At 43.3% G+C, this 23,710-nt stretch overlaps 1 protein-coding gene across 1 annotated transcript in view; it reads left to right on the plus strand.

Annotated features, from left to right (window-relative positions):
- The window catches only part of UNC45B (unc-45 myosin chaperone B), a 55,322-nt gene that overhangs the window by 27,833 nt on the left and 3,779 nt on the right, over positions 1 to 23,710 (plus strand). Inside the window, exons 10-16 of the mRNA XM_063456624.1 lie at positions 1,745 to 2,045; positions 2,273 to 2,367; positions 4,677 to 4,818; positions 6,103 to 6,243; positions 21,714 to 21,841; positions 22,333 to 22,399; positions 22,525 to 22,638. Of these exons, the coding sequence (XP_063312694.1) occupies positions 1,745 to 2,045; positions 2,273 to 2,367; positions 4,677 to 4,818; positions 6,103 to 6,243; positions 21,714 to 21,841; positions 22,333 to 22,399; positions 22,525 to 22,638 (988 nt within the window). The remainder of the gene's footprint in view (positions 1 to 1,744; positions 2,046 to 2,272; positions 2,368 to 4,676; positions 4,819 to 6,102; positions 6,244 to 21,713; positions 21,842 to 22,332; positions 22,400 to 22,524; positions 22,639 to 23,710) is intronic.

A 23,710-nucleotide genomic window follows, 5' to 3' on the forward strand; every position in this document is an offset into this window, starting at 1 on the left:
ATACAGGAGGCTTCTGCAAAGTCTAGCAAACTATTAACAGAACAGGAGATAAGAAATTCTAAATTAAAATCTGCAACAGAGGAAGTTTAAAAATTAGATCTCTCTTTACAGCAAGTGTTTACGGAGGCTGTGTAAGTCACATGCATTGAGGTGTGACTAAGACTGTATAATTTAAAGTTATTTAACTCCTTAACCTCGGAGAATAGAACAGTGAGACTGCAGGGGCATGATCTACGCACCAAAACTGCTGTGTTAAGCCAAAGTTGTTTTGGTGACTATAGTGTACCTTTAAACGTTAAGACGCAGAGAAGCAGATGAGTGGGCAGAAATAAATCTCTTTTAAATAAACTACATATTAGTGCTAATACTCCCCGGTTTATAGTGAAAGTCTTCACTTTCTAAATTTACTATATTATTTACCAGTGTCAGATTCTCCCATCTTCATTATTTATCTGTTAGTTGTTACATACAAAATTTATGTTAACCAGGTGTTTTGTATATGACTAAACTGGCAATTGTGCAAAAAGGGAACTTTACATTTTAAAAGAAAAATAAAGGCCACCAGACCACTACATCTTAATGAAGTGGTCAGGGTGCGGAGTATTAACGGTGCCTTGTAAAATTTTGGAGGAACAGCAATGTTTACATTGCAGGGTTAAATACACCTCTAGTGGTTTTCTTCCTGACAGTCACAAGAGGCACCTACTTTGTGAGAACTGAGGTAGACTCTATTCTCAATCAAATGCTGCTCATAGAGAGAGTTTGATTGGCACAGTGCAGTGATTTTAGAAGAATGCCCTGATAGGAAGATTTGGATTGTTTGAGATCACCATTCAGCCAGGTAGGCAGGTCCACACTGCAGAGACTGGTGTGGAGAGGGAAGAAAGGTAAGTACAGTGGGTTAGACCACCTTACCGGTAAATGTCTTTGGGCAAGACACCAAATAATCTATATTTGCCTCTCGTTAATCCTTATCGATTGTTAGCTTGTTTGAACATGGCCTCCTTTATGTGCAAATATCCCCTTTTCATAATTGTAAAGCACTAAGGAATATGTTGGGTTACATAAATACATATATAATAACGCTACAGTTTCCTTTAACCCCTTAAGGACACATGACGTGTGTGACATGTCATGATTCCCTTTTATTCCAAAAGTTTGGTCCTTAAGGGGTTAAGCTAAACCAAACTGGAAAATATGTCCATCACAGCTATGTTTCCAGCACACCTAGTTTGTCCTACAATTTACAACTGCTTTGTCTATTTTCCACAACTCCCAGTTTAGTAAATACATCTATTGTTTTACACTTACTACACCACAGTTTGTAAGTTTGTAGATGTATAAACATACATGATCCATAAAAAATCTATAGTTTAAATCTTAATGCTTCCTTGAAGCTTTTAACGTTTAGTGTTGCAGAGAAATTGTTATTTAATGTAAGCCACTTTTTAAATATATTATGGTATCTGTTAGATTGTAATCTCTTTCCTGCAGTGCTCTCTGCACCTACTGTTCCCATATCTCAAACATGTTAGATTTACTGGTTTTGTCTTGTTTTGCCTATTGTACAACACTATGGAATATGTCAGTGTTATAAAGATAAAAAGAACTGGAATTGTAGCAAATACGAGAAAAAAATATTATCTACTTAAAAACCTAATGATATACAACCAACTGCATTTTTTTCATGTATCTTAATAATCTAACCTTTCTGGCTCGTATAATTTTGTTACAATTATAACAGGGGGACTTTTGACCCAAAGAATATGGAGAAGAACTTGCATGCCATCCAGACTGTGTCGGGGATCTTGCAGGGTCCTTTCGATCTTGGCAACAAACTCCTAAGCATGCAGGGAGTGATGGAAATGATGGTCGCACTAACTGGATCAGAGAATGAGATCGATCAGCTAGTTGCTGTAGAAGCTCTCATTCATGCCTCCACCAAACTTAGCCGTGCCTCTTTCTTCATCACTAACGGCGTGTCAATGTTGAAAGAGATCTACAAGAAAACAAAGAATGAGAAGATAAAGATACGTGCTTTGGTGGTAAGTGATTTCCTGAGATTATCTAAATCGAAAGGAATATCTTTGTATCAATCGCAGTCCCGTAGCTGACACAATACAAATAAATAGCTTGAATGAATTTAATATCTGTTTTTATATATTTTTTTCTTTTCATTTATTGACATTAGGAATATTGAGCTATAGAAACGTAAAGATTATTAATGTTACATTAATTATTAATGTATGCCTTATTTGTTTGTGTGTTCCAGGGTCTTTGCAAACTAGGATCTGCTGGTGGCACAGACTACGCTTTAAGGCAGTTTGCAGAGGGATCTACAGATAAACTCGCCAAGCAATGCAGAAAGTAAGTAGGCAAAGTAACTCAACATATTAATATAGTTTACAAAATATTATTAGGCGATCGTAATTTGTCTCCATCTTATATATATGCACTTGTTTACATTCTCAAACAGCTACCTCTTAACCCCTTAAGGACCAAACTTCTGGAATAAAATGGAATCATGACATGTCACACATGTCATGTGTCCTTAAGGGGTTAAAGCAAATCTGATTCTCTTGAACTAGCTATTTGTTAGTAAGCATTTAACCCGTTACAACCAGCATGGCTAGCTAGTATGGTTTGTAAAAATGTCAGCCACTGAAATCAACCAAAAAACTAGGTTAACTTTTAAACTTTACTTTGAACTAGTATAATGGTGATGGGAAACACTACTAGTGTAAACTGAGCTCAAACTATTTTCCCAATGTAGTTTTGACTTGATTATTTGACAGTATTGCATGCATTAACCCCTTAAGGACACATGACATGTGTGACATGTCATGATTCCCTTTCATTCCAGAAGTTTGGTCCTTAAGGGGTTAAACCACTGTTGAAAATCGGGACATCTAGTGGTCAATCTTTAGAATTAGCATGTGTGAGTCCTAATTTTATGTAGCATTCTTACTTCAGCCAATGTTTTGCCAGATGATGGAAACATCTGAGTGTATTTAAATAGACTCATAATTAAGGTTTTTGGATCAGATAAATGCATGTACTTTTCTCCCCAGGATAATGTTTAAAATAAAAAACATTTGTATTTTACTGGCTTCATTTTCTTTTTTTAGTAAATCTGTTTTTATTGAAAAGTAAAGCAAGCAGGTAGTACATATGTTAAGAAGATTTGCAATTTGGGACACGCAGGTCTCCAACATATCGTCAGTTTGAGGATACTATTCACTTCATGTTAAGGTTACCGGCTAGGTCGGGGATTTAAGCTGTAATACGATCCCCTGTTTTTTTTTTGGCTTGTTAGCCGAGTCCTTTCCATGTCCCTCAGTCTGTACCTCTCCGCGGGGCACAGGGTATCTATCTCTGAAACTAGTGTGCGTTCCTACTTTGCGGTCCTGTTTTATCCACCAGTTATGCTTTGGGATCGGAGCTTGCGCTGCCAGTATTTAGCGTTTTGTCTTCCCCGTCAATGTATTATGTACCAATTAGATATGTGTTCCCGGTTATGCAGTCTAATGGGGAAGCGGTTGTTGCTTTCATTTGGGAAGTTATGTAAGTTATGTCTAGAATGGGTTAAGGTGGAGTTCCAAGGCTTTCAGGCATCTGCCCTACTGTTTGTTCTTTTGCGATCTGTGCGTTATGTGTGTGTATGATATGTGTCCACTGGTAGTGGGTGGATATTGCTGGGTGAATTATATATGTGTTGCTTCAGTTATGTGATGTGGTGCGTTTTCGGTGGGAGGTAATACTCCCTTCTGTACGTCAGATTTTCCTCAGTCTTACCTATTCAGGGTATGAGTGTGTGGGAAGCAGGGGTAGGTGCGGGAGGGAGATAGGGGGAAAAGAAGAGGGGATAGGACTAGAGGGAGTAATGTATGGTCCATGCTAAGGGGGAGTCGGAGCCCGTGCGCCGCTTCTGGGATCCCCCCCATTCCGCGGGAATTGAGAGATATACATAAACCAGGGTTGCCACGCTTCCACGTGTTTGGTCTCCCTGCCCATCAGGGAGGCATGGAGCACCTCCGCACCATGAATGTCCTCCACTCGTCTGACCCACTCCTCCTTCGTCGGGATCTCCGTCTGTTTCCAGTATGCCGGTATGGAGGCCTTAGCTGCGTTTAGCAGATGGCGCATGATCGATTTTTTTGTAGCTTGATATCGGTTGTTGAGAGATATGCAGGAGTGCGAGTTCCGCAGACCAGTCTGGGACTTCTCCCAATACCAGGGATAGGCTTCATTTTCCAACTCTTCTTAACATTATGAAATTTATATAAGTTTAGTTTTTTATTTGTGTATTAGGCTATTAAAATGTTATATCAGTTGTGGGATTTGGAGAAAATATTGTGGGTATTCCATTTTGAAAATAGTTTCTTACACTGTATCTACCAGCAGTGTCATAAAACTAGTGTTGCCTTAATGTTATCGGTGTCCTAATACTGTCTATTTAATATCAGGACACTAGTCTTAATACTAGCTGTGTCTTAGTACTAACTTTGCTTTAATACTAGCTGTGTCTGAACATTATATTTGTCTTAATATTAGTTGAAACTTAATACTATCTTTATCTTAATGTTATTTTTGTCTTAGTATAAGCTTTGTCATAACACAAACTGTCCCTTTATACTATCTGTGTCATTATTACAGTGGTGTTTTAATATTAACAGGTGGTTATGTAATCCGAGCATTGACATACAAACCAGGAAGTGGGCAGTGGAAGGTCTGGCTTACTTGACACTAGATGCTGATGTGAAGGATGAATTTGTAGAAGATGACCAAGCCCTGCAGGCCATGTTCGAACTATCTAAGGTCTGGTAGAGTATGCCTCAAACATTTTGCTTTGTTACTAATTAAAAAGCAATGATGCCTTGCATAATTGTATCTAAGGGACATCATTGATGTTGGTTATACATGACATTATAAGCAATGTTCATGGCCGCAATGTCCGGAACCCTCACACTAAATAGTGATCAATGCCTCACATGCCTGTAAAGTTTAACAAAGGGAGAAGGTTCGCTTCCCAACTCAATAATACATGATTAACTTCTACATTAATGGGAAGGTTAGAGCATACTCCCATCATTTATTTAACAAGGTGAAAAATAGTTGGCAGCATGTATACCATGCCACCAGTTTATATGACATGCATCTCACCACTTGTCTGAGAGCACTATTGCTTGATATGTCTCCACCCCAAATATTCATGGGTCACCAAAACCTAATACAACAAACCAATGGCTGCCGGTATAATAAACACATGCTGTGATGCACAAAAGATAACAGAACAACATAAAATAATGAGGGTGTCTGCTGAGAAGATAAGTCTATTCACCAGGTATATGTGGTAAATTACTGTTTCTTACATAAACCCAATCAGGGTTAAGCTCTTCTCCTTGGAAATACAAGTAAAATGCATTTGACCATATTTACAGTTGAAAATGACAAATATATTGCTTCTTTTGTTTGGCTCAGCTACAGACCATCCTCCTTATTTATCCTTAAAGACACCAACATGCTGGCTATATTGCCACTGTATCAGTGTCAGTACTGAGTGATGTTGGAAAATACAGGTGCAAGAAGTGTTTGGGGGAGTAGCAATGTGATGGATAGGATGAGTACTGTATGTAAGATGGTTCCCCTGCTCTCCCCTATCCTCAATCCTAGAATTCCAGGATTAAAAAGTAATGTAATATAAATTACCTTAATTGTATGGTTGATTCACCAGCAGTGGCATAACTAGGGTTTTTAAAAGTAAATTCTGTATTCCCTTTTCCTACTGGTCTGATGCTAATACCATCAGAGGTATCTTTCTATCACTGGCCAGGCTAATTCAGGCAACCAGGAATTACATCATATCGATCACTACAATGGATTAACCTACTCTCTCACTCTAGTGCATTAATTACTGACCACAAAATCTCTACCCTACCACCACTAAATGCCTTGCTGAAATAGAAATTGGTGAAATCCGTGAATATTATTAGAAATTTACCATTAATAAAAACCTGCATTTATGTGTTTTCAGGGTTTGATCACAGAGTGGAATTCACACAGGATAAATTATATTTTTTAATTCATATGTTCTTCTTACAGACAAGCGATAAGACTGTCCTTTACTCTGTGGCTTCTACCCTGGTCAACTGCACAAACAGCTATGAAGTTAAGGAAGTTATTCCTGAGCTTGTACAATTGGCTAAATTCTCCAAACAGCATGTTCCTGAGCAGCACCCTAAGGTATGATTGGTGGTAAACACAGCGCTAGTAATGCAGTGGACAAATGATCGACCCACATGGTGTACATGGATTTAAGTCATCTACAAGATCCATATTTAATGGTATTCTCCCAACATTTACAACAATTGTTACAACAATTGTTAGGAGTCAAAGGACACTATTTCACCAGACCTATCTCTGTAAAAGACAGCAGTGGGGGCTAGTAAAGTTTTAAGATGTGGGGAACCAGATTCGTCCCACAATTTTACTCCTCCCATATACTCATACAATACAGAGAGCTGGGCAGACTACAGAGGTGCTTATTCAATGTAACAAGTTGGACACAACATACAGATATCTATAAAATACAAAGCTCAGTACAATGCAGAGATAACCATGCCATTAATAGAGATACAATTGAAGATTATATTAGCTTTGGTGTACTAATAATCTTAATTTTAGTAATGACAGGAGGCGAATATTTGCATATCTTTCTTTACTGAAAACTCCAGCAGCATAGAAACATAACAACCAATCAGAAAAAGGTTATGATGCCCATAAAAGGCCCTGTCTATGACATCACTTCCTCTTTCTTTGAAGCGAAACAATAAATAACAACAAGAGACATAATCATATTATGTCAACAGTTCAACAACATATTAGAATATCCAACTCCAGTAGTTCCGCGATGCAGAGGTATGGAAGGTGAATCTTTAGCTCGATGAGAAGACGTTCACACTGCAAGAAAAAGAAAAAGGTGAAAGGTCTCTGGCGTGATAACTTGTCCGCATACAATAAGCATTAAGCATCTGATATACCAACGAACATTAGAATGTGAAACATATCAATATATATTTATTCTAAAGCAATGATATTTAAGAATCTATAAACACAACATAATGCAAGGTTCATGTCTAATATTCAACCTATACAAGACCCACAAGATACAGGTCTAAGTAGCAAACATACAAACCATACGTACTTACCTTCCTGAACATAAAGGACATATTCTGTTCAACACGAGAAACATGGGAGGGATCCTATAGGGTGGGAAATATTCGCCTCCTGTCATTACTAAAATTAAGATTATTAGTACAATAAAGCTAATATAATCTTCAATTTTACCACATGACAGGAGGCTTCATATTTGCATTTTTAAAGCTTTGAATTGACCAATGTGAAGGAAGCATGAGATGTTTGCCGAAAAAAGAATGTTCTAAACGTACTCTCTCGCGCTCAGTCCGTGCAGTGTATAATGTCGGCTAGGGAAGCGTCGGCCGAAAAGGCTTGTGAGGCCGCCGCTCCCCTGACCGAGTGGGCTCCGAAACAAGGTTCGACGCCCGCTAAAGACAATAGCCAGCGGACCCATCTGGCCAGTGTTGCGGTAGAGACCGTCCATGAGGGTTCATGTAAGAAGTCAGAAGGTGACCCGTCGAATGAGTTCAAAGGGGGTAGAGATATCGGTGTACCCCATTAGCATTCTGACCACGCATAGTGTGGCGTCTGACACAAAGCATGGGTATGACACTGAAGACGAATCGGACTTAATTCGTCTCGACATGGTAACGGTAACCCTGTCTGGTGTGAGAGAGAAACCATCGCAAGCCCTAACGTCTGCCACCCGTCTAAATGAGGCGAGGCATAATAAGAGGGCTAGTTTGGCTGAAAGTTGTTTCAGTGACAAACAAGGATTGTCCGGCCATTCCCTAAGGAATCTCAGCACCACATCCACCTGCCAGAGGCGTGAATACTTGGGTGCCGGGGTCTCGACAATTCGGCACCCCGTAGTAGTCAACAAACCAGTGTATCTTGACCTACTTGTCTGCCCTGTACTGGAACGTGCGCCGCTGATATGGCGGATCTGATCACGTTGAGGGATCGATATGACCGACCCAACGAGACCAGGTGTGACAAATAGTTGAGGATCAGTGGGACAGGTGCGGTTGTCAGGGTACCTGTGGTCTCTACCTCCGAAAGAGGTAGAGACTTAGCTGTTCCTCCATCCAGACGGTCTGATGGCTCCCTTCCCCGTGGTCTATCCGGTCATGCAAGGCCGGCCGCGAGGGAGTGACTGCCTTTTACAGCATCTAGGCAGGAAGTAGTCATCAGGACACTCCCCCGGAACAACCTGTCAGTCAATGGCTGCAGGACCAATCAGGACGCCTTGGAGGCGTGGTTACTGCTCTGAACAGGGTATTTAACAGAGCTTCTTTCATTAGCTCATTGCCCTGTCGTGGTTCTAGCTTGTTCTAGTCACTCAGTGCTTGTGTATTCTATTATCCCTTTTGGTTTTGACCCGGCTTGTTTACCTTACTCTGCTTATCTCTGTTACCCTTGATTCGGCTTGTCTCTCGCTTACCTGTCTTCTGTTATCCTCGACCTCGGCTTGTCTTTGACCATTCTATACTGTACTACTTACGTTAGTCCGGCCATTCTAAGGTCCGGTATACGTATCTGGCTACTGTTTGTACTCTGCGTGTTGGATCCCTGTCCCGATCCTGACATTACGACAGGGCCAATGGATCCTGCAAGTACAAACAGTCAGCTGGCTGCTCCTGATCCTAGGTTTGAAGCCATGGATCACAGAATGGATCAGATGGCGCTTGCGCTACAGGCTCTATTAGCTTGTGCCAATAACCCACCAGAGGAGATACGTAATACCCCTGTTTCTCCTGTCGGTTCAGGTCTAGAGGTAGCCACAGTGGGTGCTTCTTCTCACATTACCCCCCCAGTACGCTATGGTGGGGCTCCTGAGAAGTGTCGTGGTTTTTTAAACCAAATTAGTATCCACTTTGAATTGCAACCTCGCTCTTATCCTACAGATAGGGCAAAAGTAGGATTTATTATCACCCTACTCATTGAGAAAGCTCTGAGATGGGCCAACCCACTATGGGAGAACGATAATCCATTAGTTTTATAACTATAACGCATTTGTAGCTGCTTTTAGAAGAACATTTGACCCTCCAGGTAGAAAGGTTAATGCAGCCAGATTACTGTTGCGCCTGAGACAGGAGAACCAAACACTGGTGGATTATGCACTAGAGTTCAGGTCTCTGGCGGCAGAAATCAAGTGGAATGAGCAGGCGTATATGGATGTATTTTTGAATGGCCTATCTGATGTAATCCTTGATGAGGTTGCTACCAGAGAACTCCCTGAGAATTTAGAGGATTTAATTTTGTTCATCTCTCGTATAGATGAACGTCTAAGAGAGAGACAGAACACTCGAGAGAGGAACCAGAGACCTTCTTTTAGGTTAGCTCCCGCTGTTCCAAGTCCTGACTCCACGATATCTTTGCTTACTGAACCTATGCAGATAGGGTATACCCGCCTCTCTGAGGAGGAAAGACAGCACAGGAGAAGAGAGGGTTTGTGTATGCATTGTGGAGCCAAGGGTCATTTACTCTCGAACTGTCCTAACCGCCCGGGAAACGCTCGCACCTAAGTCTCTCTAGAGGACAGGCCTTGGGTGTTTCTATTTTGTCCTCTACTCCTGATTATAAAGATCACAGGCTTCTGCTACCAGTTTCCTTAACTTGGGGGAGGGGAGTAGTAAGGGCTATGGCATTGATAGATTCCAGTGCTGCTGAGAATTTTATCGACCAAGCCTTTGCTAGTAAGAACAATTTCCCATCCCAGCTAAGGGAGACACCTTTGGCCGTTGAGGCCATAGATGGTAGACCACTACTAGACCCTGTTATCTTTCGTGAGACCATACCCATTAATTTAAATGTGGGTATCCTACACGTGGAGAATTTATCTCTTCTGCTCATTCATCTCCTTCCGTTCCCATAGTTCTGGGGTACCCATGGTTGAAAAAACATAACCCTATTATCGATTGGGAGTTAGGAGAGATACTCTCGTGGGGACAGGGCTGCCAGGATCGGTGTTTGTGCAAGGTTTCTCCATTAGCTAATATTAACATACCGGACAGTCCACAGAAAGACAAATACCAGACCTTTACCTAGACTTAAGGGCAGTGTTTGACAAGAAGAATGCCGATTCTTTGCCTCCACACCGGTCATTTGACTGTAAGATTAAGCTTCTACCCGGCACTATGCCTCCGAGGGGCCATGTATATCCTTTGTCTGTTCAGGAAAACTCGGTTCTAGAGGAGTATATTCGGGAGAATTTAGAAAAGGGATTCATCAGGAGGTCTTCTTCTCCGGCCGGGGCTGGGTTCTTTTTCATTAAGAAGAAGGATGGCACGCTGAGACCTTGTATCGATTACCGAGGCTTGAATAAAATAACTGTCAGAAATGCCTATCCTATCCCACTGATTACCGAGTTATTTGATCGTCTTAAGGGCTCCAAAATCTTCACCAAGTTAGATCTCAGAGGGGCTTACAATTTGGTGAGAATCCAGCAAGGTCACGAGTGGATGACGGCATTCAATACCCGGTATGGCCATTACGAATACACTGTTATGCCATTTGGACTATGCAGTGCTCCTGCAGTATTTCAAGATTTGATTAATGAGGTACTTAGGGAGTTTCAGCATGATTGTGTTATTGTTTACCTGGACGACATACTAATACACTCTAAGGAGATTGAGACTCACCATAGACAGGTCAGAAAGGTATTACACAAGCTGCTGCAACATGGTCTATATTGCAAATTGGAGAAGTGCAGTTTTGATCAGTCTCAGGTAGACTTTCTTGGATACGTGATTTCTGGGGAGGGTTTTAAAATGGATCCTGTAAAACTTCAATCTATTTTAGACTGGTCCTTGCCCAAAGGACTCAAGGCTATCCAAAGGTTTATTGGTTTTTCCAACTACTATAGGCGCTTCATTAAAGGATACTCCTCTATCATTGCGCCTATTACCAATATGACCAAACAAGAGGCTGATACTAAGTTCTGGTCTAAGGAAGCTCTGGGTGCTTTCAAGACTCTCAAGGAACTTTTTGCCTCGGCTCCCATTCTAGTCCATCCTGATACGACTCTGCCTTTCTTGCTCGAGGTCGATGCCTCTGAGACAGCAGTTGGGGCTGTTCTGTCTCAAAGGTTAGGGGTGGATAAACCGTTACACCCTTGTGGTTTCTTCTCTAAGAAATTTTCTGGGCCTGAGAGCAGATATGACATCGGGGAAAGGGAACTGTTAGCAGTCATTAAAGCCTTAAAGGAGTGGAGACATTTGTTGGAGGGGACCCTACACCCTATTACGATTTTGACGGACCACAAAAACTTATATTGGGGAGGCTAAGCGCTTATCCTCTAGACAAGCTCGTTGGTCCTTATTCCTGACTCACTTCAATTATGTACTGACTTACAGACCTGGTTCTAAAAACTCTAAAGCCGATGCATTATCTCGCCAATATGAACCTTCTACTGTACCTGAACCAGTTCTTTCTTCTATAGTTCCGAAATGCAATATCATTGCTAATACGAATATCAGGATTCATTCTCCATTACTGGCCGAGATCATTAAGTTGCAACATCTAGCACCTAAACAGACTCCTGCGGGCCGTCATTTCGTTCCTCCTGCTCTTCAACTGGAACTTTTACAGTGTTTACATAATAGCAAGATGGCGGGACATCCTGGTATTCGCAAAACTTACGCGTTGATCTCTAAGGACTTCTGGTGGCCTGCTTTACGGAGGGATATTGAGGAGTTCATCGCTGCATGTGAAGTTTGTACTAAAACCAAACAACCCCATACGCTTCCATGTGGATTCCTGCAACCCTTGGAGGTTCCAGAGAAACCATGGTCCTGTTTGGCCATGGACTTTATTGTCGATCTACCTATCTCTAAAAGACAGACTTTTATCCTCACCGTGGTTGACAGGTTTACTAAGATGGCACACTTCATTCCCCTGCCTAAACTCCCGTCTTCTCCCGAATTGGCAGAGATATTCGCTAAGGAGATTTTTCGCCTACATGGGATACCCTCTCAAATTGTATCGGACAGAGGCTCCCAATTTGTTTCCCGCTTTTGGAGGTCCTTCTGCTCTCAACTTGGTATTAAATTAAACTTTTCTTCTGCCTATCATCCTCAGTCTAACGGAGCTGCTGAACGTACCAACCAGAAAATTGAACAATATTTACGATGCTTTGTTTCTGAACACCAGGATGATTGGGTCGGTTTGATTCCTTGGGCGGAGTTTGCACACAACAATCTCGTTTGCGATTCTACTCATTCAAGCCCCTTCTTCATGAATTATGGTTTTCATCCGTCTATTCTTCCTTCGGATTCCCCTTCCCAGGGGGTGCCGTCGGTTGATGTTCATGTTGCCAATTTGAGGAAGTTGTGGGATCAAACTCGACAAATCCTTGTGCACAACTCTATGTTGGTCAAGAAACACGCTGATAAACGTAGAAGGGCGGCTCCGGTCTTTGTTCCAGGTCATAGGGTATGGCTGAGCACGAGGAACATCCGTTTAAAAGTGCCCTCCATGAAGTTCGCTCCTCGTTATATTGGACCCTACAGGGTGCTGACCCGTATCAATCCAGTTGCGTATCGTTTAGCTCTTCCTAATACCTTACGCATCCCGAACTCGTTTCACGTTTCATTGCTGAAACCACTCATATGTAACAGATTTTCCTCCACAATAGCCCCTCCTCGCCCCGTTCAGGTGGAGGGTCAGGAGGAGTATGAGGTTAACTCTATTATTGATTCTCGAATCTCCCGGGGGAGAGTACAATATCTGGTTGATTGGAAGGGATATGGTCCTGAGGAGAGGAGTTGGGTACCTCAGGAGGATGTTCATGCTCCCCGTCTCCGCAGGGCGTATCACTCTCGCTTCCCATCTCGTCCCGGTTCATTCCGCCCGGTGGGCGTATCTGAGAGGGGGGGTACTGTCAGGGTACCTGTGGTCTCTACCTCCGAAAGAGGTAGAGACTTAGCTGTTCCTCCATCCAGACGGTCTGATGGCTCCCTTCCCCGCGGTCTATCCGGTCATGCTAGGCCGGCCGCGAGGGAGTGACTGCCTTTTACAGCATCTAGGCAGGAAGTAGTCATCAGGACACTCCCCCGGAACAACCTGTCAGTCAATGGCTGCAGGACCAATCAGGACGCCTTGGAGGCGTGGTTACTGCTCTGAACAGGGTATTTAACAGAGCTTCTTTCATTAGCTCATTGCCCTGTCGTGGTTCTAGCTTGTTCTAGTCACTCAGTGCTTGTGTATTCTATTATCCCTTTTGGTTTTGACCCGGCTTGTTTACCTTACTCTGCTTATCTCTGTTACCCTTGATTCGGCTTGTCTCTGGCTTACCTGTCTTCTGTTATCCTCGACCTCGGCTTGTCTTTGACCATTCTATACTGTACTACTTACGTTAGTCCGGCCATTCTAAGGTCCGGTATACGTATCTGGCTACTGTTTGTACTCTGCGTGTTGGATCCCTGTCCCGATCCTGACAGCGGTAAAGGGATCGGAATTCCTTTCCACACACCAATCACTCCAGGCCGACCAGGCAGAAATATAGCCTTTCCTGGTGCCGGGAGCCTATGAGTCCCATGGGAGGTCTTAGTTGATGCAATAGGTCGTGAACTGACCAGGAGCCCCTGAAATCGTCCAGGCAACTAGTGCCAGTTGTCCTTCCATGACAAGGGAGTGGGCTTCCCCTCGAGGTCCCGTCGGAAGTAGAGGGAAGGTAGGGAGTAGTAGAGGGTCTTCGCGAGACATCTCCAGGCGATCCGGGAAACCACGGTTGGCCCTGCCCGAGGGGTATCATGAGTGATATCTTGTGGGTGCGTGTGTATCGAAGCACCCTTGCTATTGAGAACGGCTGGGTCACGTTTGTAGGGGTTCATCCATCGCCTCGTATGCGAAGGAAGAGTCAAAGATCGTTTTTCCAATCCAAGTTTGTATGTGAAGTAATCACCATCGAAATTCCGTCCTCCCTTCTGCTGACAGTGGGATCCAGTGGTCGTATGAGTGACCGGTGCGTACGTATCTCAGTCGTTGCATGGCCCTGTAGTGTAGTGGGCCAGGGAATATCGCTTGTATGGAGGAGGAGAGGAGGAGAGGAATCCCACAATCCGGCGAGTATCCTGAGAGGAATCATTTCCAACCTTAGAGCGTGTCCGACAGCTATCCTTATAGAGGCGCTCTTTGCTGTAGACCGACGCGGAACGTAGTTCTCCAAGCCGAAGTTGAAACCGAGGAACTGGCCCAATTCAGATGGAGTAGCGATCTTTGTCTGTGTACTACAAAAAACCCATGGAGTCCCGAGAGTGAACGACAAATTTGTCTGCAAATTGGATTCGCAAAGAATCAGCAAGTCTTCCAGGTATACGAGGCATCGCACGCCCAAATTTACGGATTGGTGCCCTTACTGGTTTCAGTAGCTTCGCGAGCACCACAGAGTCGTAAACTGCCATGTTTGTCCTCACCATTGGAATCGGAGGAAACTTTGGCAGTCCAGGGCAACGGGTACTGACAAGCGTGCGTCCTTGAGGTCGAGATGTGTTATCTCTTAGGAGGTCTTGTAGAAGATGAATTTCCTCCATCTTGAAGCGTTTGTATACCACGCAGGAGTTCCATTGATGTAGTCTCCTGGCTTCTTCTTGACCAGGAAAAATTTGCTGAGGAAGCCTTCCCTTCCGGTGCATGTTGAATTGCGCCCTTCTTGAAGAGGGTGCGGATTTCCTTGTCCACGAGGTGTTCCTGTTCCGCCAGCGTGCGTAATGGAGGTGAAGGGGCGACCTGAACGGCTGTGATAAAAACTCTATGACATAGCCTTGTACTGTCTGGAGAACCCAGGTGACTTTGTTAGTCGTCTCCCAATTCTGTAAAACAGAGACAGGTTGCCGGTCATAAAATTGGAAACCGTTAGTTATGTAGGTTGACTCACTAGTAGATGAAGCGGATGGGGTCCTTTGTGTAGTAGATGGGAGGACTGTGTATACGATCTGGAACCTGTCGCACAGAAGCAGCTGGTGGCTCGGTTCCGCTACCGACCAGTCCTCCCAAAAACACCTTTCCCCGCAGGGGTGTGGAAGACTTGTTTTAGCGAGGTCTGGGTTTAATTTAGTGTGGTGAATAAATTCACGTGTTTCTTGAGTACTGCAATGAACACTACGTCGAATAGTAGGCCTTGTGCTTTTGGGCCGAATTCTTGTCGTTCCTAAGTCCAATAGTGTGTTGTCGATGCGGACCAGTACAGATTTGCATCTGTCGGCGCATAGTGCGTCATTTGCATTGCCCAGGAGGCATATCGAGCATTGAGCCCATTCTTTGGAGGTGGTAGGGTTGAGTTGTGTACCCTGGTTGAGTGCCAGATCCGCGAAATAGAGCATCTTGCAATCAGGCCTGGTAAATTAAGTACTTTATCGCGTGTCGACCTCAGGCCTTACTCCCCACCATTGCGGGGTTTCGTCCCGAGCGTGCAATGAAGACTACCACAGTGTTGTTGAGCTCGGGCGCAACTGCCACTTTGTGTGGTAGCAGTGGTCTGGGGTATTTGGTCTTGAGGCGTGCGCATACTTCAATCCCCAGAGGGTTGCAGAACCAATAGTGTTCGTCCAGGAATGTTCCGTCTTCGGCTACTCTGGTTTAGTGCCACTACTGCTATCTCTGCCTCAACTGCCGTCACAGAGTAAGGTTTCCCTAACGTACTTTGAGGAAGTGTGAGGTAGGTCTTGCTGTTCCACTTCCTCAGACGGTGAGCTGTCTTCGTGTTGCTCATCTACCGTGTCCAAAGTACGTGGTGGGTAATAGTCTTCTTTGTCGGAAGATTGTGGCAGATGGGGTTTGGATTTTCCGGTGCTCCGCCTATTTGGTCTGTTCGATGGGCGTCTTGCCCTTGACCTTAGTGGCAGGGGGGCTGGAGCCCTTCCCTTGCCATTTTGACTTGAAGGCTTGTGGGCCTGAGGTCTCCATCAAGCGGTGTGGGGCAGAGTTCATAACAGAACCTTCTCCACTGAGGCCGCTACTGCGGCGTTTATCATTGCCTAGAAATCTTGGGAAGGTTGAGAGTGTCCACCATGACTCGTTCCCGTCCTGTTGGGAGATAGTAGTGGTAGTCAGTGGGAGTAGTGTGTGAGGGTCAGCACGTAGTGGTGCTAGACTCCTGGTAGAACTGGGGATCACCCAGGTAAAACGGTTTGAATTGCCTGCTTTAGTTTGTCTGAGAGTATGAATACTCGTGCCAAGTGTAGAGGGGTCACCTCTAATAGTTTAATCTGGCTACTGAGAGCCGCGGTGCAAGCGCGACTGACTGGTAGTGGTGTTGGTCTGGCTAGCCGGGTTCACCACAAATGTACGCCAGAGCTGTATGCACGGTTTAACTACACAGGCTTATTATATAGGCACGTGGGGCCTGTCTCCATAAGGTCTGCAGCCGCAGGACCCATGTCTATTTGGCTGGGTTCATCCCAGGTGGTGTGCCATGGTAACCCAGAGGACACCCATATTATAATTATTGGCACCTTACAAGCATTGCATGCATATCTGGGGGTCACCCCAGGTGGTGTGCCATGAAAAATTACCCAGAGGACACCCACGTTCAATATGTACACTAGGCACAATAAATATACATATATGTATCCCTGTGAAGGGTGCACCGCAATACACTCAGTTTCCTTAGTGATCCTGCCGTCAAATCGTATCCGGCATGGTACTGTTGCTTTAATGTAAAACTGACAGGCAGTGTTTAAATATCCATATATGTCTGTAGTAATCAGTGGTAAAGTTGAGGCGTAGGCCTCCGTGCATACGATCGGGGTTCACCCCGGGTGGCGTGCCGTGGTAACCCAGAGGACACCCACATCAAAGGTAATGGTCTGTCAGTGACCTTGCATGCATATCTGTGGGGTCACCCCAGGTGGTGTGCCATGAAAAAATACCCAGAGGACACCCACATCAATTTGCACCGTCAGGTACAGTAATATAATATGGCCCTCTGTAGGGTACAATAATTAAGTGTTCTTGCATAGCAAGACCACTTAATGTTATCTCACATATATATTATTATTATAGCCAAATTTACCACCCTAACTCCTCCCACAGTTTTTACACTACATAGACAAAAATATACCAAAACGTGCGGATTGTTCCCGATTGGTGTGCTATTACTTTGTGGAACGTTTCACCGAATGGTTCACTGAATATCAAATGTAGGTCTGGGTCTTGTGATTCTAACAATATAAAGCTCTTCGCTGTAGGATGTATAGTTTTTAAAATACGACCGTTTGATGATGGCAACCGCCAAAATACTCTGACCTGTGCCAGGCTGCAGCAGCAAGTGATGTCATAGACAGGGCATTTTGCACACCTGCTAATGTTTTTATAAATGTATGTTTTAATGTAACTGTGAAGCACTTTGGGCAACAACGTTGCAATTAAATGTGCTATATAAATAAATAATAAGTTACTCTGCCCACTCCAGTTGTAGACTTCTGGTGGAGGCAAGAGCACTTCACACAATTTCCCCAGAAATTGTAGCTTTTCTAGTTATTATTATTATTATAGCCAAATTTGCCACCCTAACTCCTCCCACAGTTTTTACACTACATAGACAAAAATATACCAAAACGTGCAGATTGTTCCCGATCGGATTGCTATTACTTTGTGAAACATTTTGCCAAATGGTTCACGGAATATGGTCGTTCTTGTGGTGAAATTTGTCCCATAGGAATGAATGGCAAAGCTAGAGTGGGAGCTGGCAAAAGCTGAAAAATCAGGACATGATTTCTAAACTGCCATCACTCCCTCATTTTCAAGCCCACCTACACAAATCGTGTATCAAAACGTTCAGCTATCCCTGCTGCCACTAGAAATCTCCACGGCTAAGCCATAATCCTGATAGTTTTCACAATATGACCATTTGTTTGCAACTCACGCCATCCATTGACATTGAAAACTCCACTCTGCAAAGCTCACATTTGAAGGGCAATTTCTAAACTGCGACTGTGCCTTCATTTTTAATAATTCAGAGACATGCATCAAAATGTAGGTCTGGGTCTTGTGATTCTCACAATATAAAGCTCTTCACTGTAGGATTTATAGTTTTTAAAATACGACCGCTTGAAGATGGCAACCGCAAAAATACTCTGACCTGTGCCAGGCTGCAGCAGCAAGTGATGTCATAGACAGGGCCTTTTGTACACCTGCTAATGTTTTTATAAATGTATGTTTGAATGTAACTATGAAGCACTTTGGGCAACAACGTTGCAATTAAATGTGCTATATAAATAAATAATAACAGTTACTTCGCCCACTCCAGTTGTAGACTACTGGTGGAGGCAAGAACACTTCACACAATATCCATGAGAATAAAAAATAATAATTGTATCAATAAATGAATGTGCCCAGAGATGGGGACTCCTGAAGGGGTTAATCCAGATGCAGGGCGCGGTGATCGGGTGATTCCCAAACCGCCGTGTGAGCAGGGAAGGCGGCCGTTGTGCGAGCCGCGAGATCCAAGATGGCCGCCGGCCGCGCGTGGCAGAGATTACTCGCTTGCGGCTGCGAGTGAGAAAAAATGCGGCGGATAAATAACCGCCCCGGCCACCCTCCACCCGTCCCCACACAGTCCCCTGAGTGTCAGCAGGGCAGGTCCGCGCGGTGAGCGCGGCACAGACAGCTGTGACACCCGCGGACTGCCAGACCAGAAACAGATATTAAGAGAGTCAGATAACATATAGTGATTGTAGGAGATACGCTGAATGTGGGGAGATAGGGAGACAGGTATAGATAGCCAGGTGCAACAGAGGGATAAATAGTTAGTAGAAAGTGAGAATAGAGTAAAAATTATATGAATATACTAGAGAGGTAAAAATACTCTGACCTGTTGTAGGCTGGAGCAGCAAAGAAAGAGGAAGTGATGTCATAGACAGGGCCTTTTATGGGCATCATAACTTTTTTCTGATTGGTTGTTATGTTTCTATGCTGCTGGAGTTTTCAATAAAGAAAGATATGCAAATATGAAGCCTCCTGTCATGTGATAAATTCACAGATTTGGACCGAATCAAAATATTTCTGTACGATGCACAGACCCATACAACAGGTAGTGGTCAGTCAGTAAAATATAGAGAAATAACACGCAGAGCTGAGTACAATAAAGAGATACCAACTCTCCCACACAGCCAGGATCACTGTGTTGGATCACTCAGAGCTGCAATACAGATATACTCACACAGTACATGTTTCTGTATAATGTTTTGTCTCTCTCTTCCTTGCCCTCTCTTAGCTCCCCCTCTAGTGATCTCTTCTTCAGTAGTGCTCTTGCTATGATAAATTTAGCTTTCTATTAAATATTGCTGCCGTTATGAAACATGTCAGCTACTCCGTTAGCTCTCAGCACATAGGTGCACATGGTTAAAGCATCAAGATACTGAGAGATTCCAACCATGTCAGCTACTCCTGAGTCACTATTATCTCTCAGCACACAGTGTATGCAAGGTTAAAGCAGCAGGATACTGATAGACTCCTTATTAACTTTGCAGCTGGAAAAATAATAAATCTGCATTGGTATTGGGAGCCAAGAAGTAGCTGGCATGGTTAACAGAAGCAATAATGATTACTGATTAAAACAAATTGAAGTAAGAATTTGATCAGTCTTCAGAGTCTGTTTGCAGCTCCAAAACCTTTTGAAAAGTAACCACAGCATGAGTGTCTCAGTTGTAGAGTAGTACACAATAGAAAAGGAAGCTGCACTCATATAAACAGTAATAGGGTGTTCTTGAACAAGGGCTGGCATACCCTCAATGTCATAGAGTCATAAGAAAAAGGTGATCTAGGCACTCCATGAATTCAAGGAGCTTATTGGACATGAACAGACATTGCCACGTTTCGGCCAGCAACGGGGCCTTTGTCAAGCTTAACAAAGGCCCTATTTTGGGCTGAAAAGTTGCAATGCACGTTCATGTCCAATAAAAAAATAATTTTCAGTTGAATTTGGGGAAATAATTTTAAGCATTAATTGTGTTGAGCTATTTCAATTGCTTTTGGTTGATTTGTTCGTTGCAAACAAATTATTTTCAATTGGGGTTGAATAATTTTGTTTACAACTGTATGTATGAATAGGCAGTTTGTGTGTATGTAATAAGCAGTTTTCATGTGTATGTATTAGACAGTGTGTATGTGAATGTATGTATTAGGCAGTGTGTGTGTGTGAATGCACGTATTGGGCAGTTTGTATATGTGTGTATATATTATGCAGTTTCTCAGTGTTTATGTATTAGGCAGTGTGTGTATGTGTGTGTGTAGTGGGGAGTTTGTGTGTGTATGGAGAGGTGTAGCGAAGGGGGGGACTGAAACGTACAACCCAACACGCAGAGTAAAACCCACCAGAGTAAATAGAGACAAAAAGAAGGTCCCTAAACCGGTCCTTAGAATGGCCAGGATATAGAATAAACTTCAAGGAACGCCAGAACAAGCCAAGGTCAAGGGAAACCAGAAATACACAAGAACGAGCAACAAAGCCAAGTAAAGGGAGCCAGAAAACAGAAAAATCGAGAGCAAGCCGGGTGAAAACCAAATAAATACCAAAAGGGACACAAGAACACGCTATAGGGACACTAGGAACCACAACAGGGGACTGTGCCTTGGGCAGACTGGGATTTTATATGGTTGGGGGGGGGGGGGGGTTAGCATAGCCACGCCCCCAAATGGTATGTGTGAGAGAGCTCTTCTGACATCATGATGCCGGAATGTTTGCGCCATGTCATAAAAAGGGGTGGTCGCACAGCGGCCGGCATCCATGAGGCTGACTGGAGCCTCATGCTGCATGGGAGCGGCGGTCCGACGGATCCCAGCATCGACACATCGGTGGACCACTAAGGTAAGTGCAAGAGGGCTGACCGGGACAGAATGGAACAAATGTGTATCAGCATCTCTTTGTGGCAAATGTCTGCTCTGCAATATGCTTCAAAGCAGGTGCCGAGGGATCACTCTACTCTGCTTGCATAGCTTCCTTACACACCACGTTGATGCCAGGAGGTGGGATGTGATGTCACTTCCAGCCCCAACGTCAGCATGGAGATGTAGGGAGCTGTGCATTAGCTGCACAACATGATCCCAGTTGTCATATTGGATAACAAACCCATACAAATAGGTTATACTGATGCAAAGGCAACAAACTTTCACAAAGGGAAATCTAAACAGAGCCACAAGGAGCTTCACTGATGAAGCTTCTTGTGCGGTTGTTTGACTTTTTAAAATGTTGAAGTTTGTTGTTGTTGCAACAGTGGAGATTTTAGAGTGTGTAACTTTGGAAAACACCAACTCTCTTTATATAAGCCCCATAGTACCATTGTTACTCTGATTTGCAAACTATAGATATGACACCTCTGCATATGTTTCTGTGTATATTTACATTTATTTATTTTCAGTGGTATGATGTATTTGTGGAAATTATTAGTACTCCTCCCAATTTTGACTGCGGGATCTTATATGCCCCCCCTACATATTGTTCCTAGAGTTCCCAGTCATGGTAGTTGCTATGCATTATATATGAGTCAAATGAAATATGGGGATTCAGAATTACACCCACTATTATCTCCTGTTCCTGGAAACACAGATTAATCTTTGATCATTCTGTTTCTTAGGATAAGAAGGACTTTGTGATGAAGCGTGTGAAGAGGCTCCTAAAGGCTGATGTAATCTCTGCCCTTGCATGCATGGTGAAAGCAGACAGTGCCATCCTAACAGATCAAACTAAGGAACAGTTGGCTAGGTACATGCCCAAAGGAAAGTCATGCAAGAAGTGAACAAAACAGGGTGTTTTTAATTAAAAGTATAGTCATTTTATTTTTACCTCTGGTAATAAAGTGATAGGACTCAGGAAATCCTTGTTTCAAGATTTGTGTTAATAGTTAATCTTTGATACTAAGTTTATTTTCCCTTTTCACTGCTGTGTAGGGCTGGGTGGAAATATGGGTTTGTGTATCATTATACAATGTATTGTCCAATGGCGGGAGAACAACAAACACTAGCCTGCACATACTAATATAATCAAAAGTACAACTATAGAAGAACCACCAAAACTTTATCAGAAACATTATAACAAGAATACGATTAACAGACTTCAGGAGAGAGGCTTTGCATTTAGGTATAGAGAATTGAGAAATGTGATGCAACGCGTGACTTGCAATTTCAGATTGTAAAATGTAGACCTAAAGTAACAAATGAAAACCTGTTTTATTAAATATTGATTCACTTTTTAAGGGTTTTCCTGGCCTTGTGTGATGATCCCAAGGATAGAGGGACCATTGTCGCTCAAGGAGGAGGCAAGGTAATGTTCTCTGTAGACCTTTTAGTCTGCAGCCTGGTGGGTGAGACACTGCAGTCTGTTAATATGTTTTTAATGCAGTTGGATTTTGCACCTAAACATTTCTGCTTGCATTTTTTTGTAAACAGGCTATGATCCCGTTGGCACTGGAAGGCACAGATGTAGGAAAAACAAAAGCTTCTCATGGTCTGGCCAAGATTGCAGCTGCGTCTAACCCTGACATAGCATTCCCAGGGGAGAGAGTAAGTAGATGATCAGGCTGTTGTGAATATGTTTTGCATTTACCATACCACATAAAATAAACACTTATCTACAGGGTTTATTCGCTAATTGCTAAGTGGACCTGAAAGAGGATGATATTTATTTGAGCTCCGCTCCCGTTGATTGTTCAGAATATTCTTTAACACAGCTCATGATAGCTTTGTAACAATAGTTGTGCGATATAAACTGCATTAGCAACTCCTTGATTTCAATTAATTTCTCCCAAATTGAGATTCTGACTATAGTCCACTCCACTGAAAGTCACCTCAAAACTGTTTTCTAATAAATTAAGTTTTGAAAGGAAATATATTTTTAAATGTAGTATATGTAAAACAAATCCATCCCTTTCTTTACTATATGACAAGATCCTTCTGCCATATAAACAGGGCCAATGCAAGGATTTCTGCCGCCCTAGGCAAAGATCCATTTTGCTGCCCCCTCATGTCACTCACTCACTGACAGACACACTCACTGACAGACATATACTCACTGACAGACATATACTCACTGACAGATATACACTCACTCACTGACAGACATACACATAAACAGACACTCATTGACATACACTCACTCACTGACAGACACACACACACACAGATACTCACTGACATACATACACTCACTGACATACATACACTCACTCACTGACATACATACACTCACTCACTAACAGACACACATACACAGACACTTACTGACAGACACACACACACTGACAGTCAAACACTCACACACAGGCAGACACTCACATACAGAAAGACACTCACACACAGGCAGACACTCACTGACAAACATACACTCACTGACAAACATACACTCACTGACAAACATACACTCACTGACACACACACACACACTCACTGAAGTCATATTCCGGCTCCCGGCATCACTGAGGGCGCGCTAGGGAGGAGTGGGGAGCTGCAAGAAGATCCTCCCTCGCCACTGCCACCTGCCTCTTCTCCTCCGGCATTCTTTGGCCAGGCAGGCACCTGCCATCGGGGTAAGCAGGTGCCTGCTCTGATACTGAGGGACAGCTTCGGGGATGCCCTG

The sequence above is a fragment of the Pelobates fuscus genome, chromosome 1 (genome assembly GCF_036172605.1).
Source record: "Pelobates fuscus isolate aPelFus1 chromosome 1, aPelFus1.pri, whole genome shotgun sequence".
Lineage (NCBI taxonomy): Eukaryota > Metazoa > Chordata > Amphibia > Anura > Pelobatidae > Pelobates > Pelobates fuscus.